Source organism: Equus quagga, chromosome 8 (assembly GCF_021613505.1).
Source record: "Equus quagga isolate Etosha38 chromosome 8, UCLA_HA_Equagga_1.0, whole genome shotgun sequence".
Taxonomy (NCBI): domain Eukaryota; kingdom Metazoa; phylum Chordata; class Mammalia; order Perissodactyla; family Equidae; genus Equus; species Equus quagga.
The window spans coordinates 2,762,241-2,775,438 of record NC_060274.1 but is presented as its reverse complement, the minus strand read 5'-3'; the positions used below and the strand labels follow the sequence as shown (position 1 = coordinate 2,775,438).

Genomic DNA, 13,198 nt, shown 5'->3' with positions numbered 1-13,198 from the left:
TCTAGAGTTCTCCTTGGCCCTCCTTCTCCAATTCAGGGCATCCTGTAGCCTGTGCCTTTAACGTGGATCCCGAGTCAGACCACTCCTCAGCTCTCCACGGCCACCGTGACGGCCTCAGTGCCACCCACAGTTAGTTCTTGCTGGAAAGATTCAATAGCTTCCTAACTGACCTTTCTTGTTTCACCCTCGTGCTGACTGTGTCTTCTCTGCCCAGCAGCCAGAGGGAGCCTTTTAAAATTGTCATATCCTGTCCCTCCTCTGTGGGCTCCATCCTAGGTTGAATATTGACTCCCTCCCAGAATTCACATCCTTCCCAGCACCTCAGAATGTGACCCTCTTTGGAAACAGACTGGCTGCAGATGTAATTAGTTAAGATGAGGTCATACTGGACTGGGTGGGCCTATGATGCAATATGACCGGTGTCCCTAAAAGAAGAAGAGAAGAGACACACAGACAGACAGACACAGAGGAAAATGCCATACAGAGGGAAGACAGCTGCGTGATGTCAGAGGCAGAGGCTGGAGTGATGCAGCTACAAGCCAGGGAACATCCAGCACTGCCAGTGACACCAGAAGCTGGAAGAGGCACGAAGGATCCTGCCCTGCAGCCTTCAGAGGGAGTGTGGTCCTGCCGACGCCTTGACTTTGGACTTCTAGCCTCCAGAACTGCGAGAGGATACGGTCCTGCAGTTTTAGCCACCCCAGATTGTGGTACTTGGTTACAGCACCACAGGAAGCTAATACAGTTCCCATCTTGCTCAGAATAAACCCCATACTCTTACCTTGGGCTGTAGGCCCTCCCTGATCCTGTCTGGCTCCTCTCTGGCCTCATGTCTGACCATCTCCCCCCAACGCTGTGCTGCCTTTGACTATTGGTGGCTCCCCTTTATCTGACTGGGCACCTGCTGATTCTGCCCTCACCTCCTTAGCAGAGAAGCTGGTACTTCCGCTCACCGCAGAAGAGCTGCTTCTCTTCCACAGGAGTATCGGTCCTGACACCTCATCCCATTTCATCCTCACCCTGCTCTCCCGCCGATGACTTAGTATGTTACTCGTTTAGAACAGAAAAGTCTTGAGAGCAAAATTTTGCTGTTGCATTCACTGCTGCACTGAGCATGCCCAGAACAATGCTGAGCACTTGGCCACTGCTTCACAAATACTGGTTGAATGAATGGACACATACAGTTGAATTTGCCTGCTAGATCATTTCCTTGCGTGACAAGAATTGTTCAGGGCAAAATGAGCCCGCCTGGGATTGGTCAAGGTCAAGAATGGAAGTTAAAGGGACAGGATTAAGTCTCAGGAAAGGCGGCTGAGACAGCAGAGATCAGAATGCCTTCTTCAAAACTACGCCTGGAGCAGAGCGACGGGATGCTGGGTGGGAGAGCGGGGTGGAAGGCATAGGAGAGAGTATCAGAGGGGGCGGGCCGAAAGGACCTTCAAAATGATGGCCCTGGGAGTCCTCACCATACTCGGAATGTTGAATGAGGCCCACAGCTCTATATTGAATGCAAACATTCCCAAATTGGCTTTTTTTTTAAAGGACATTCTGCTGGCCTCAGAATTTCATCACTGGGCTCCGTGGTCATTGCGTGTGTACTGCACACTGGTGCCCATGGGTGCAATCACGAGGTTGTCCAGGTGGGTCCTCGTGGATCTCGTGGTCCTAGTTTACTGCCACTGAGCACCTTCCAGGGCAATAGTCGGAGAGGAAGAAATAGAAACCCCGCACTGCCAGAGGTTGGAGGGGAAGAGTTATTCTCTAATTACGGAATTCTTCATACTATATGAAAATATCCTAAGGGTAAGTATAGATACAACCACGTAGATGAATGATTTGCTTTTGGATTCCTGGGTTAAAGGCTTTACCTTCCAAAGCAGCCTGGTAGGAAGACTTTGTAGTTGTTTTGTTTTATTTTTGTAAGGAAATCGGAGAAGAGGCAAAGGAGGGTCTCATTGAGAGTCAGATTTATGTGCTGTCATAAGAGAAATAATGCACAGGACACTGAGCCAGGGCTGGGAACATTCACTATAGGGGTGGGAGCAGCACCGTAGGAATCCCAGGCGACCCTGACCAGAGGGTCTTTTCACCTTCGTTGGAGGAGAGGACGGACTCTTCTCTGCCCGCATGTTTGTTAGGGTGACCGTGGCCGCCCCCGCCCGCCAGGGGGCGCCGTGTAACCGTCATCGCCCGCCAACTTCCTGCAGTGGGACTGGTGGCATGCCGCCCGCTGGGTGGGGAGTGTGGTCGGCCTGGAAAAGCGAAGACCACACGGTTCCACACACTCTTTCTCCTCCTCCCCCTGCCCCCTGGACATGTGGTTTTTTTCCGGATCTCTTGCCCCTCTCAGGGTGCTGAACCTAGAAGAGGAAAGAACAAAGAGGAGAGAGAAGAAAATTGCCTGATTGCTGCTCCCGATTCAGACATCTTCCAGCCGTGTCATCTGCCCCCTTTTCACCCTCACACTTGGGAGGGGACAGATAAGAGACAGACTGTTATTACGGGAAGAGCTGTAAGAGCCATTGTGACCAAAGGGCAGAACGCTCTGGAACACGTTGGAAGGGCACCTGATCCAGGCAGGTTGCTGCTTGCAAGGAGCAGGGCAGTTTTCAAGAGATCTCCCAGGAGAAGTGCCATCTAAGCTGCACTGGGGGCACTAAATCAGTTAGCCAGGCCAGCAGGAGGAGGAAAGGAAATTTAACACAGCTAGCAGTAACTGCAAAGATGCAGGGATGTGAGAGAAATTTACATTTATATTTTTGGCAAAATACTACAGGGGTGGGGGCGAGGATGAGGCTGGCCACAACGGCGGAGGGTCCTGTGTGCCAGAGAAAGCATTTGGATTCCCTCCTGAAAGAAAGCGGCAACGCTGGGTGGATTGTGAGGAAGGGAAATGTGTCATTCTGACACCCAGAAAGATTGCTCATCTGGTTATGAATCAACAGAAACCACAGGAGAGAAGGGGTTTGGAAGATTTCCAAAAAGCAAAATCAGCAGGGCTCAGGCCCCTGGTGGGAGGTGGCAGCTGGGGTGTGGAGGAGTCAGGGAGGACCAGGCTGGGGAAGCTGGAGGGATATTTGCGAGTGGCACTTTATGGGAGGGTGATGTTGAAGGGAGAGAAGGCCATTGTCAACAGGCTGCTGAGTGAGAGGTGGGACCCAGATCCCAGGGAAATCGACATTAGGATGCCAGCAGGACTGCATGGGGCTGAGAAGGGGGTGGAGAATTCCAGAGAGGGCAGGGTGGAGGCAGATGGAGGCTGGGGTTGTGCAGGGGACCAGGGTAGGACGTAGAAAGGCTCACTGTTGATGTCCCGGGAATGGCTGAGGCTGGAGACCAGGACACAAGAGGACACGAATCGTCAAGGTGTTGCTGCCAGGGGCTCCAGGCAGAGCAGGGCACGGGGTGACCCACTTAGGGTTGGAGTTTCACCAAGCTGTTGGGCTAAAAGTTGGTGGAACTCTTATTACTTGTATGTTGTTTCATGGGATCCAAGGGGCAACGGAATCCTGCCACGTCACGTGTCGTGAGCTGCCATGATTAATAACAATAATAATAATAATGAATATCTTTAATCCTGAGAACTCTTCAAAAAAATTTCCCACTTTGTAAAAATGTACTTTACATGCCACGAACCAGTTAAGCAAGCATACTGCAGCAAGAGCAGAGAAAACATGCTTTAAAATCAGTGCTCCGTTAGACTCATGCAGTGGCTGCACATTCAAACCGCGAGGGGGTGCTTTTTAAAAATGTTGATGCTCAGGCTCCACCTCAGACCAGCTGAAGCAGGACCCCTGGGCTGGAGCCCAGGCATCTGAGGAGGGCAGGGAACCCCTGGGTCAGAGATCAAGGAAGAAAAGCCCAATGCCCCAGAGTCTTGAGGATGAAATCGAGGTAAGGCATGTGGAAGGTTTGCAGGCGGTCAAGGGCTCAGAGCGCAATGATCCTGGGGAGGGGCCACCATGCCCCCTGGGCTGGGGGGCTCTCCTGCAATGCACAGCTCCCAAGTGCTTACAAGACGCTCACCCCTCTGTGGCTTGCTTGCCCAGGATGAGCAGCAGAGTGTCTGGAGGCCAGGAGTCATGAGTGATGAACGCAGAAGGCCCGGAACAATGCATGTATCCAGTCTGGTCTGCATGCGAAAGCTCACCGCACTACAGCATGTCTACACAAATAATCCATAACCAACCTATAAATCAAAATTGGGGTGAGTTTATAATGAGCCAGATCATATAGTCCAGGAGTGTCCTTTCAGAAAGGAATGGAGCACTCCCAAGAAGTGGGGTGCACAGAGTGGTTATATACCATCAAACAGCGTGGATCACATATGATTGGAATGTCCCTTTCACAACAGTCATGAGATTGCCTGACTGGCACAGTAATTCACACCGCAGGCAGCAGGTGGGTGGTCTTGAGCTGGGTGGGCACAGAAGATGAGCGATCAATTGCTAGCCCAGGGAGAGACGCTTATCCTCAAGGAAGCTTACGTCTGTCTTTATCTTAAGGGCATTGTTCTTGTCTTTGGGACAAAAGAAATACTGAAAGCAGGTATACAATGCACACTCCACGGCCACATCAGGCCCTTTCGGAAAAAATCAGGTCAGGCCAAATTAGTTTTACGCCAAATGGCTTCCTCATGTAGGAGAGGAAGAATGTTTCCTCTACCCACTCTAGGTCCTTCTGGCTGGGCTATGAATTAAATTGACATGAGACAGAATAACAGGAGGAAAGTCAAAGAAGTTTAATCACGTGTATACATGGGAGAAGCCCAGGAATTCTGAGCAAGTCACCAAAATGGCTGAGCTGCCAGCTTAAATATCATCTTCAGCTACCGAAAAAGGAGGACGTTGGGCTAGTGGTTTGTGGCTTCAAAGGGGAACAAGGCAACCCACATGGAAACGGAAAAGCAAATGTTTGGTAGACAGAACTTCTATAAGAGTGGGCTTAGCAAGGACCCTCCCAGTCTATGATACCCAGAGCTATCTATGGCGATGGCCTGTCCTGGGGACAGGCCTTTTGTCTTAAATTCGTTTAGGCAGTTAGGGGGAAGGTCCAAGTTTCTTTCGGGGTCTTTTGTTTTATCAAGGCAAAGAGACACATTTTGGGGTGGCCAGTTTGGATCCCCCACACTCATATACTCCAATATGTCCTATTGCTTGCCGTTTATTTATCAAGCACATGTGGACGGAGACACAAAGTTTAGCTGAGATAAAGCAGTAGTTGCATCCTTTGTATTTAGATTAATATTTCATATACTTAATACTGATATTTGAAAGAGAAAACCAGGAAGCTTGGGCCCAGTGAGCTGGAGAAGTAGTAGTTTCATGAAGCAGTAGGAGTGCTTAGAGAAGCAGGAGATGGGGAAAGACACACAGACCGTGGGCCCCGAGGAGAGGCCGTGAGAGGGATTATATGGCCAGGAAAGAAGGGAGGGCAGTGCTATGCTGAAAGAGAATTCTAGAGGGAGCTGGAGTTGGGCCCAGCTGGTGTAGACGCTGGGTTTGAGTTGGGACTAGAAAGGAACTCAGGAGGAAAAGTAATCCCTTTTTTAATTTGGACATGAACCTGAAAAAGATTGTCAAATACCTGAGTGCTTTTTAACTCTCTCATTTTATATTACTTATTTTGTTATCGTCTCTCTCACTAGTTAAATGGTATGTGTATTTTCACTCACTCACTGAATTAACCCGGGTTGGAGGAGACCCTAATCCAGTCTGTGTTAGTCTTAGGATCAAGGTTAGGGTTAGGGTCTCCGAAGGCCTTCAGGTTTTGGAGTAGAAGATTCTAGTCTCCTGGAGGGTGTGGCAGAAAGTGGCTAAACCTACCTTATTGGAGAGCCACCCCCTGGGCCTCACCAGCTCACCTGGCCCAACCTGTTTCCAGAACCACATTCCAGCTGCAGGGCCCTCAGCCTTGATCAAGGATCACAATGTCCAAACTGCCATAAAACATACAAAAACACCCATCAAAGACGGTGTCCGCTGTGCTTGTCCACGTTCTTTGGTTAGGGACCCACACGAAAACTCCTTTACATTTTAGTACCTAGAAAATTAATCTGTTTTAAAACACTGGCAAGCCTCCTTTTGTCAAATAATGACTATTGTATCATCTGTATTTTCTTGCGTTCAGTGCTTGTAAACTTAGGACTTATTTTAGTAACTTATAGTAAGTATATATATACCAGCTCTAAGCCTAGATTCTTGACACATTCCCTGTCTCTTTATTATACTCTTTGAACTTGAAATAACTTATTTCTATATTTAGCAGTTTTCTTTTAGATATACCTTTAATTTGGGGGAAGTTTTTAACAACATATTGTGACATACATTCCTACATTGTCTACTTTTAGATCTTGCCCTCGTTGCTTACTCTGAGCAAGTCATGAAAGAATGTGTTTGCGGCTCAGCCCTGGGAGCTGGGCCAAGAGATTTACGAGCGTTGGATCAAATCCAACTGAGGTTTTGTAAGAACTCCACTGAGGGTTAGGATTCACGAAAAAACACTGTATTTAACCTTCATCTTAGGGGATGGTCATTCTTCCTGCTCCACTGCACAGTTTTGACAGTGTTCTACGATAGCACATTGCCCTAATGATTTCTATGAAGTAGGAATATTCCCATTTTACAAATGGAGTACTGAGAACAAGATTAAATAATTTACTTTCTGCTGCAATTCAGTGTTCCCAACACGCACGCATGAGGCAGGCTATACTGACGCTATCAAGGGGACGAACCACTCATCCTTCACCCACTGACAGGCAGAGACAAGAGCCTGAGGATTTTTTCTCTAGGCCTTGCACCAGGGTGCTCGGGCACAGTCACAGATTCTCCTCATCAATGAGTTCAAAGGATAAAGAGAAAAGAAAAGGCCCTAATGCCATAGGCAGTCTTCCAGAGAGAGCCAGGAGGACCAACCTAGCAGCTGGAGGGTGTGCACAGCAGATGGGAAAGTGCTGTTCATCCGAGAGCATCCGACAGCACCAGCCAACCAAACAGCCAGACAGCCCGCATGCCCTGTGGCGAGCTTGGCTTGAAAACCTCCAGTCATGCGCGGAGGCTTGGGCTCCTGGCAAAAGCATCGTCTGGCACTTTTTCCTGAGGGTGCCCACAGCAGCAAAACAAGATAGTGAGCTCATCCATCTGATCTGAATTCTGCAGATCCTCGAGCCTCAAGCGAGGTCTTGCAAACCAGTGAGATGTCTGCTTCGGGAACACTCGGAGATGCAGCCCTGTTCCGCATCACCTCTTTCACAGAAATGGGCTTTGCTCCCTGCAGTTGGGAGAAGCTGGACCTTTGGGCCTGGGGTTCAAGACCAGGCCTCTCTGCTCACATTCTCCTCATTTTCTGGTGTCTGATGGATCATCAGAGAGATCCCTACAGGCAGAGTATTCTCGGTACCAGCATCCAGGCTCTGGAGGAACTGAGCACTCCTAGGAACAGCACTGAAGGAACTGAGCACTCCTAGCACCAGCACCCAGGCTCAGGAGGAACTGAGCACTCCTAGAAACAGTACTGAGTGGCTAACCTTTGCCTTTTAAGCTGAGTCAGCTCAGTGCACATGTCCCTCAAATGCTCAACAGCGAGCTGCTCCATGCACGAGGTCATGCCCAAGGTCAACAATTGCTGAGGGTGCCTCCCAGGCTTCCAAAAATAATAAATAAAACAAAATCAAACTTAAGACTACAGGCGCTCCACTCTGCCCCTCGGCTCTGACCTGGCGGCATGATTTAAACACATCCATATAGGGATCTCTCCAGGGTCGTGTACAGGCTTCCTGACTCTCCTCTCAGCTTGTGGGTCCTTTCCCACTGGACCTCAGTGCCATCCATGTCTTGGGAGATGAGGCTGGTGGGGTCAGGAGAGTCTAGTCCGGTATCTCCAGGATAATCCTCAAGGGCCCCCCAAAATATATGAGGGGGTTCCTGAGTACATTAGGGCATCTCTCATTCAAATGCTCTGAGCTGGGTGTGTAACCAAAGATCAGTTCCAAAGCAGGCTGTCTTAGACCCAGTTGGGGTCCAGGAGACCCACATGGTTTATTTACAGGATCCTAACCCTGCAGGTTGGAGGGGACGCCGCATGTCACCGGCCCCTCGTTGAGACCCATACAAATCCTTGCTGAGCTTTGATTCTCTATGAAACAACCCAAGCTCCACACTGTGGGAAATGTAAAGATGGTCAGGTATCTTGCCAACAAATGCGACATGAGTTGGCCCGCCATAAAGGGCCAGAAACGAGAAAACAGAGTTGAGAGCTTTAGAGAACGCCGGTCCCAGCTCTGTTGAGAAGATTGTGGAGGGCTTCCAGAAGGTACGGCATTTCACTTGTGCCCGGGAGTCAATGCCATTCCGTTTGGGAGGATGACTGCGATTTGGATAGAGACGCAAGAGCAGCTCGAGCGAAGGGCCCACGAGGAAAGAACCAGGTGCTTCAGAGAAATATTGGATGGTTAAGTTTGGCTGACATGGACCTTAGGCAAAAGAGGAGGCTGGAACTAAGTCACAAAGGGCCTGGAAAGTCATGGTCAGGATGCAGACTGTGACCTTGAGACGGGAGGGAACCCTCAAAGGGGCTGAGCTTCAGGACGGAGTGGTCAGTCCAGTGTGGAGGGACTGGTGCCCTGTAGGGAGGATGGAAGTTAGGAAACGGTGAGGTTGGGGAGGGGGTGGAGTAAGGTGGCGGTTCCAAGGATGGACCAGAGGAGACGGGTCAGAGAATCTGAGGAGGAATGCCGGACCTATCCCTGACCCCATGGGCAGTGGAGGGAGAAGGTGCTGAAGGAGAGTTGAGCCTGGGTGATGGGAAGCAGAGTCCCACTGGCCACAGGAGCTGGGGGGTCAGGGCGAAATCCTAACAGGGGGCAAGAGACACTGGAGAGGCCACAAACACGATCACTCACAGCAGGCGGAATTTCATATTTAATTGATCAACATCCGTCTCCTCACTTGGCTGACAACTGTCTGTGTGGAGAAAGGACCGTGTCCATCTTTGCTCATCACTCCATCTCCAGCATCACGGGGGCCCAGCTAGCACTGAGTGAGTGAATGAATGAATGAGTGAATGAAGGGGCCAGGGTTTGACTGGTGTTTCGCAGAGAGGCCGAGATGGGTTAACAATTCTTTGAATTCTTGATACATTTTCTTCCCTCAACAAACATTCATTTAGTGCCTGCTGGTGTTACAGCCTATACATTGGAAAGCTTAAGGTCAAGTAGGGGGAGAGGCTCATCCGAAAAATAAATATAATAAATGTATGTTACATAGGCTAGGAGAACAGCCCATATGCCCTGGTGACATCAAGCTCCATTAAGCTTGAAGAATTGGTGTTGGGGGGCAGGAAGGCATTCAAGGTGGAGGAAGCGTGTGAGGGGAGGTCAGGAGGGAAGAGGGAACTTGAGGGGAGCATGGTGGCCCCCTGGATGACCCTGGGCCAGACTAAAGAACTCGCCTCGTTGGAAAGGAGGGGCCACGGAGGGGTTTGCTTTAGGATTGGAGGAGGGCAGACTGTGGTGGGGGGCTGTCCACAGATGAGAGGGAAGTGTGGAAGACGTGTGGGGGCACGCTCACAGGACATGCAGAAAGAAGCCTGGGAGAAGAGCAGAGACTGAGGAGGGAAGGGGGGTAGGAGGCATCTTGGAGTGAGAGGAAAGGAGAAAAAACAATCTGGGGGAGAGAATAAGACGGCACAGGATGTCACAGAAAGAAAAGAAGCACTCGATGGTGGCAGGGGACCGCATCGCCACGTTCCCAGCCTTCAAAGAAGATAAGGAATGGAAAAGCCCGCTGTCGGATGTAGGTACTGATGGCAAGACGGGCACATAACACGCAACAAGTACGCCCTATGTCCAGTTCTATCATCTCATTAGTCTTACATGTTATATCTTATTTGAAATTACTTTTGAAGCCTTCCGGTGGTCTACGACATGCTAGATCACTTATTTGTGACTTGTGTGTGGGACCTATATGAGTATTTAGAATGAAACTATTTGGACAGGAGGTGAGCCCACAATATAATTGCATTTATTTAGAAACTCACATTCTCTACATTTTAACACGTGACGAACCCTAGTCTGGCTTTGTCACTTACAGACTCTGGGGGGTAGTCAGCTGACCTGCCTGGACATCAGTTTACCCATTTGTAAAATTATGGTGTTGGGCTGCATTATTTTAAGCAGGCTTCCAATTCTTAAAAACAACCACCATGACAACCACAAAGAAAAGTGTAAGTCATTGTTTCTGTGATCCTAAGCAAGTTCCAATTGGCTGATTGGACCCTGGACTTTTTTCTTTTGTATCTGAAATTAACTGCTTCCTTCACGGATACTCTTAATCTCTACTGATGAGATAGTGGACTGAAAATTTGATCGAATTAAAAAAATACATTAAAAAATGAAACCTTTTTCTGTCTTCAGAATGGCCATCCATTGCTGAAATAGTTGTGAATAATCAACCACAAACTCTGAGGCACCTTCAAACAAGGCTCTCTTGCTGATGCGCTCTGAGTTCACCTCCCATGGGGGGTTGCTTTCACAGTTTTGTCTGTATTTCTCCTTCCTCTGCTGGCTTTGTCTCTTCCATAGCCAGTGGCTGGGCCAGGTTCTTGGACTCCAGATACTCAACAATTCCATACGCCACCATCGTCAGACTCAAGACTCCCAGCAGAATGTAGAGTTTGACATAGATGCACAAAAACGTGCTGTATCCAAACGCAATGACGAACCCCACGGCTTCCCAAAGGCGATAATTGGCAAAGGCAGCCTCCTTGTTCTTCTCAAACAGAACGCCATAAAGGGCTGCAGGGGACAGAATGGGAGGAAGACATTGCTGTGAAACCTCCGACAATGCTTTCAATTATTGCTGAAAACAGTGTAGCTATCCCACTACCCCATTTTCTTGACAAAATCAGGAACTATTCCTTTTTAGAAAACAGAACCATTGCGCACGGTGGATTCTAGCAAGTCAAGTGACACTCTCCAGCAGTGAAGAACCATCATATACATAAGAAACGGAGAATTTGTGAAATGTTAGCTCTGGAGGGAAATTTGGCTCAAGCCCTCACTTTGTAGATGAGAGAAACAAAGCTTGCAGATCTGACTTGTGTAAGAGGAGGCGTGGCCACTCATCAGAGTCCACAAGCGAAGACAAATGGAAAGATCCTATCAGGAAAAGACATTTGTTCTTTCTCTTAGGGAATGTCATCAGAAACATGCACACTAGCTTACGAGATAAGTGATGCCAACCCCAGAATTTTCGGTGACCGCAGCGGAGTAATGGACCTTTGTATGGGACTTTCCCTCCTATCCTGGAGACTTAAGCAAGCGTTGAGACAGGCAAGGCTGCAGTGTCCGAGTGCTCACACCTGGCCTCGATCAAAGGCCTGAGAACCCTCAGGTGGTTGCCTGAAGGTTTGGGAGAGAGATGACCTGAGTCTGTGTTAGGGGCTGGATTGTGTCCACTCAAAATCCATATGCTGAGTCCTGACCTCCAGCACCTCAGAATGTGACTGTTTTTGGAGGTGGGGTCTTCAAAGAGGTGATCAAGTTAAATGAAGTCATATGGGTGGGCCCTAACCCAGTGTGACTGTTGTCCTCGTAAGAAGAGATGAGGACACAGACACACACAGAGGGACAACTGCGTGAGGACACAAGGAGAAGAAGGCATCTATACACCAAGAGAGAGGGCTCAGGAGAACCAGCCTTGCCCACACCTGGATCTCAGACTTCCAGCCTCCGTGAGTGAGAGAGAATAAATGTCTGTTGGTTAAGCCGCTCCGTCTGTTGTGCTTTGTTACGGCAGCCCAGCAAAATAGTACAATCTGATGATGCTTCTAGATGAAAGGAAATGATTTTTTGTTTCCCGTTCACAGCATCGTGAAATTTTTGATATACCTGGGGGAGGACTGGAAGAATCTTCTGGAAGGTTAATAGTTAGGATCTGACAGCGTTCAACAGAGACAAGTTGATGCATAGGCACCGTCCTGAGCATCCTGGCCGATGTCTGGGGCCAGCCCCGTCCTGCTCCATTCTCTCCCGCACTGCCCAGGTCCCCACGCCCTCCCCTCTCTGTCGAGGGACTTGCCTTCTCACAAAGAACTTCTCCTTCTTAAGCCACCATCACAGACCCATCGCCTTGTGCTCTCCTTCCTCCCACCGAGGCCCAGGAAGGGGTCCCTGCACAGAGGACCCACTCGCTCTTGTCCCCTCGGGGATGTTATACCATCAGTTCGAGCCCCTCTCCTGAACCTTCTGATTCTGTTACCTCCTCCCCCGCTTCAGCCCAGAAGCAAACTCGGGGCTTCCTGACGGTCGTGCAAGCCCCATTCAGGCCTCCTTTCCTCTCCTCCCTCCACCGACACCAATGTCTGGTCTATTCTATCCATCCATTCTGACATTTACTAAGTACCTACCATATGGCGACAATCATAGCACCGAGCTCTGTAACCCCAGAGACAGCCGTGATTTCTGCTCTCCAGAAGCTTGTGGCCCATTTGTCAGACTTGGACTCCCGGACGTTTGGGTTTTCTCTCCGATCCCACCTGTCTGGCCCATCTGTGCATCTCTTGCCTCATCTCTTGTCACCTCTGGAGTCATCTCTTCCTCATCTCCAGTCTTTCTCTCCTCCAAATTATCCTCCACACTGTTGCTGCAATAATCTTTCTAAAATATAACTATGCTGTCACTCCCATGCTGAGAAGTCTCAGTGGACCCCCCGGCTTTGGGGGAGACCAAGCACCTCATGATGGGGGCAGGTCCCTCCATGATCTGGCCTTGTCCCTCCGGAGCACCACCTGCCACAGTCCAGAGTGCCCCCATTACAGCCCCACGGTCCTTGTGTCTGTGCAGGTGACAGGCCCCACGTGAAGGGCTCTGCCAGGCCTCTCTGGTGACCTCTCCCCCGTGATCCTTCTGTCAAGTTCTCCGTGACTGCCATCTCACCAGCATCCTCAGGGCCTCGCCCTTCTCCCCATAGCACCCAGGCAGGCCTCTCACCCGCTTCCCGCCACTCATTATTTTTTCTCCACCTGTGCTTGACTAGTCTGTGGACTCCACTCTTATCTAGAATGACTATTCCAACACTATCGAAGGTCAGGAAAAATACTTATTGAGTGACTAAGTGGACCAATGGCTGGAGGGTGACCTCACGAGGTGAGCAGAACACCAACAGGTCAGACACCAAGCCACGTCCTGCAGGGTCAGAGA

The 13,198-nt window shown here is 49.7% G+C and overlaps 1 protein-coding gene across 6 annotated transcripts in view; it reads right to left on the bottom strand.

Moving 5' to 3' along the window:
* Positions 1 to 8,895: 8,895 nt before the first annotated feature.
* Positions 8,896 to 13,198, bottom strand: part of UNC93A (unc-93 homolog A) — a 31,144-nt gene continuing 26,841 nt past the window's right edge. For all 6 annotated transcript variants that reach the window (XM_046669895.1, XM_046669893.1, XM_046669894.1 and 3 more), the window contains exon 10: positions 8,896 to 10,792. In XM_046669895.1, the coding sequence (XP_046525851.1) occupies positions 10,527 to 10,792 (266 nt within the window). In that variant the 3' untranslated portion in view covers positions 8,896 to 10,526. The remainder of the gene's footprint in view (positions 10,793 to 13,198) is intronic.